General features: G+C 43.8%; 1 protein-coding gene across 1 annotated transcript in view; it reads right to left on the bottom strand.

The window, feature by feature from the left end:
- Positions 1-2,313: 2,313 nt before the first annotated feature.
- Positions 2,314-3,242, bottom strand: part of NPL (N-acetylneuraminate pyruvate lyase) — a 64,113-nt gene continuing 63,184 nt past the window's right edge. Inside the window, exon 12 of the mRNA XM_004706791.3 lies at positions 2,314-2,875. Coding sequence (XP_004706848.2) covers positions 2,691-2,875 — 185 coding nt within the window. The 3' untranslated portion in view covers positions 2,314-2,690. The remainder of the gene's footprint in view (positions 2,876-3,242) is intronic.

Here is a 3,242-nt window from a genome sequence, read left to right as displayed (position 1 = left end):
TATCAGATTATTGTTCTGAGACAAGTACTGTATATACTTGAGTGTACGCCGACCTGAATTCAGCCGAGTCACCCAATTTTACAAAAACTGCATTTAACAAGGTGCTGAAAAACTCTTATACACGAGTACACACGGTAGTTAAAAACAGTAGTTTCAAACCAGTTTTTAGTATTTTCTTGAATGAAATATTTCACATACCATTACATTAGCATGATTTTCACATTAAAAACAATTTAGACATTTAAGAAAATAGTAAGTTCATAATATTCCAAAAGTGTACTCATGATGTTGATAGTCTATTGTTATGATGATTCATTTATCAAGTGTTGATGTTACAGAAAAACATAAGAGCTAGACTACGTAAGTGCTGGTTATTTACACACACACACACACACACACACACACACACCTTTGTGTTCCCAGGATCTCATTAGCCATCTTGTAAGTCCTCTAAGTATTGACTTTCCAAGAACAAAAAATAGAACAATGGAGCTCATTTCCCCTGTAAAAATTAATTTGGCTTTAATGTGATTAAAGCAGGATATGTGACATCAGAACCAAAGACTGTAGGAAAAACTTATCTAAGTACTCTTCTAGTAGATGAACAGCTATAACAAAGTAAGTCTTAATGAAACGGAATATACATTCACATCGCTTCTTGGCCTTTTGGCTAAGATCGGGTGTGAATGTACATTCACATAAGCCACAGCGCTTCAGTTCCTAGTTCAGATACCTTACTCCAGAAGCTAAAATCCCACAGCGGCAGCACACATCACCCCTGGACAAAATCAAGGATTGAACTATAGCAACCCTCAATAAGCTGACCAATTTAAAGGGGTTAGCAGGCATAATTGATGTTTACTAACCATTTCAAATGCTTATGTTGAAAGTTTTCAGTTTAAAGAGGAAAAAAAAAAGCATGACAGATAAGAAGTCCAAATACTTTTCTTATCCCAATGAGCAGGGCAATTACTCGAAGGAGCAAAACCACGAAGTTTAGGAAACCAACAGACTGGATGTAGCTGTATGCTGTAGAGTTGACTTGGACTCCCAGTGACCTGGGGGGTCAAGAACAACTGCCTTATAGTTTCCACGGCTGTGGATCTTCATGGAGGCAGACAACGTTTTCTCTTGGGAGCTGCTGGAGGGGCAAACTCTTAACCTCTGGTAGCTCTTGAGTTCACCTGCTTCCATAGGGTTTTCAAGACTGTAAACGGTTATGGTAGCAGACTGCCATCTCTCTCCCACGGGGCTGTCAGTGGATTGAAACCGACCACCTTTCAGTTAGCAGTGTACTGCTTACCTTACAATAGATTGAACCACAGTGCAAACTCACTGCCATCAAGCCGATTTCTGACTCACAGTGACACTGTAGCAGAGTAGAACTGCCATTCTGGGTTTCAAAGGCTGTAGTCTTTAAGGGGGCAGATGGCCTCACCTTTCTCCTGGGTTTGAACTGACTTTGTGGTTAGCAGCCTAAACCACAATCTATGGTGCTGACTGCCATCAAGCTAATTTTGATTGACAGTGACCCTTTCTGGGGTCACTTTCCAAGGCTGTACATCTTCACAGGTACAGCCAGCCTGATTATTCTCCGGAGGCATGCTAGGTGACTTTGAGCCACCAGGAAAGTCAGGTAAAACCCACTGTTTGCAGTAAGGACACTTTGTTACTTACCAGAGCTAGTTAGGAAGGAGATGATCAACTAGTGATATATTCCAGAGAAAGAGTGAAGGTGTGCAGGGAAAGCTGAAATGAGATCTTTTGAGTCTTCCCCAAATCTTTGATCACTGAGCAGGAACTGCTCAAAGTTGACAGGGAAATAGCAGTTGCCCCTGGGCTCACGGGGGAAAGAAGGATCTGTGGTCACGTCTGGGTGTACAGGGGAGACACTGCCTCCTTAGTGCAGGGGTGGAAGCTTGGGGTGCCCAGGGCAAGGGCCCGACAAAAACTTTGGTCTTTGAAACCTTGAACTGTGAGAAGTTGTCTGTATAGCAAAAGGTATAGACTCGAGTTTGTCTTTGGAGTAGGCGTTTCCCTTTGTAATGACACCACCAGTGTAAAGGGCCCTTTAGTTACACTGAGCTTGAAGCGAGTTCTCACCAGACCGTGTTTTGGGGGGAACCTGACGCAATTCATCTGAAGGCAGGCAGTCAAGACACAGACCGAGCAGACAAATGTTCCGGTGTATAAGGGGCTGTGTAGTTTAGTCACACCACTTGGCATTAGAGTTAATGTGCCTGCCTAAATGCAATAGCTGTGAGTTCCGCTGCATTTTGAGTGAATGTCTTAACAAATGAAAATACATTATGATGTTTTAAAGTCAGAACACTTTATAAAAGGCTAAAGAAGCAGAAGTCATGATTGTGGAAACTCCAAAAGGCAGATAACATGAACCAGTTAGAATTTTCCACTGAAGTCCATTTCACCCACCTAAGCAGACATGTCTCCATAGAAAAGCATGTGAACTGGCGAATGGGTTAGGACTCATCAGTACTTTTAGGGTTTTTGTCCCTTCCACAAAACTCATGGTGGTTTCCTAGTATTTGATTAGTACTTGATAGAATGATGTGAGGTTCAGTTTGGTGGGAGAGATTGTAGTTGATCTTAAAAATTAAATCCCTGAGAAATGAGTATGCTATTCAAAGTGGATTGTGTCTCAACACACACCACGATGTGATAGACAGGGACTAGCTACAGGCTTCCACATCTCTGTCCTCCAGACTGGTGAAAGGAAGGACGTCCAGGCTCTTCAGCTTCGCTTCAGCATTATCCGTAAACTCCCGGGAGGCTTTCTGCAGAGGAAGCCGTGGCGGGCCCATCGGAATCCCGGAGACGAGGGTCATGATGGCTTTGTTCTGCGACACTCCAAACCCTAGGTGTGGAAAAGAAATGTGGCGATGTCGGAAATCAGGCATAAACTGCTGCTGGCTGAATGAGGCAGGGCTTAACTATACGCAAGTTTGCTTGCGCGAATCTGCAAAGCCCCTGGGCAATGACTACTTGAGGTGGCTTATGACCCGGTGCCACTGTTATGAAACTGGTGCAGGAATGCACCGTGAAGCCTCGGCTCCAGGCAAGGTGGGAGCTGTTATAATTCAGCTTCTCTGGGAAATCTGCAGCTAGCCATCTATGCAAAGCAGAACATCAGGCCCGAGCCCACTGGTTTCCAAATGGAAATGCAATGACACAACTTCTGCCAGGGCTGTGGGTAGAATAAGATCTGTTGAAAGCAAGCCCAA

This window comes from Echinops telfairi, unplaced genomic scaffold (assembly GCF_000313985.2).
Source record: "Echinops telfairi isolate 266 unplaced genomic scaffold, ASM31398v2 ScPeMD7_7424;HRSCAF=8462, whole genome shotgun sequence".
Lineage (NCBI taxonomy): Eukaryota > Metazoa > Chordata > Mammalia > Afrosoricida > Tenrecidae > Echinops > Echinops telfairi.
Note: the sequence above shows the minus strand (reverse complement) of the source record. Positions and strands in the feature narration are given on the sequence as shown.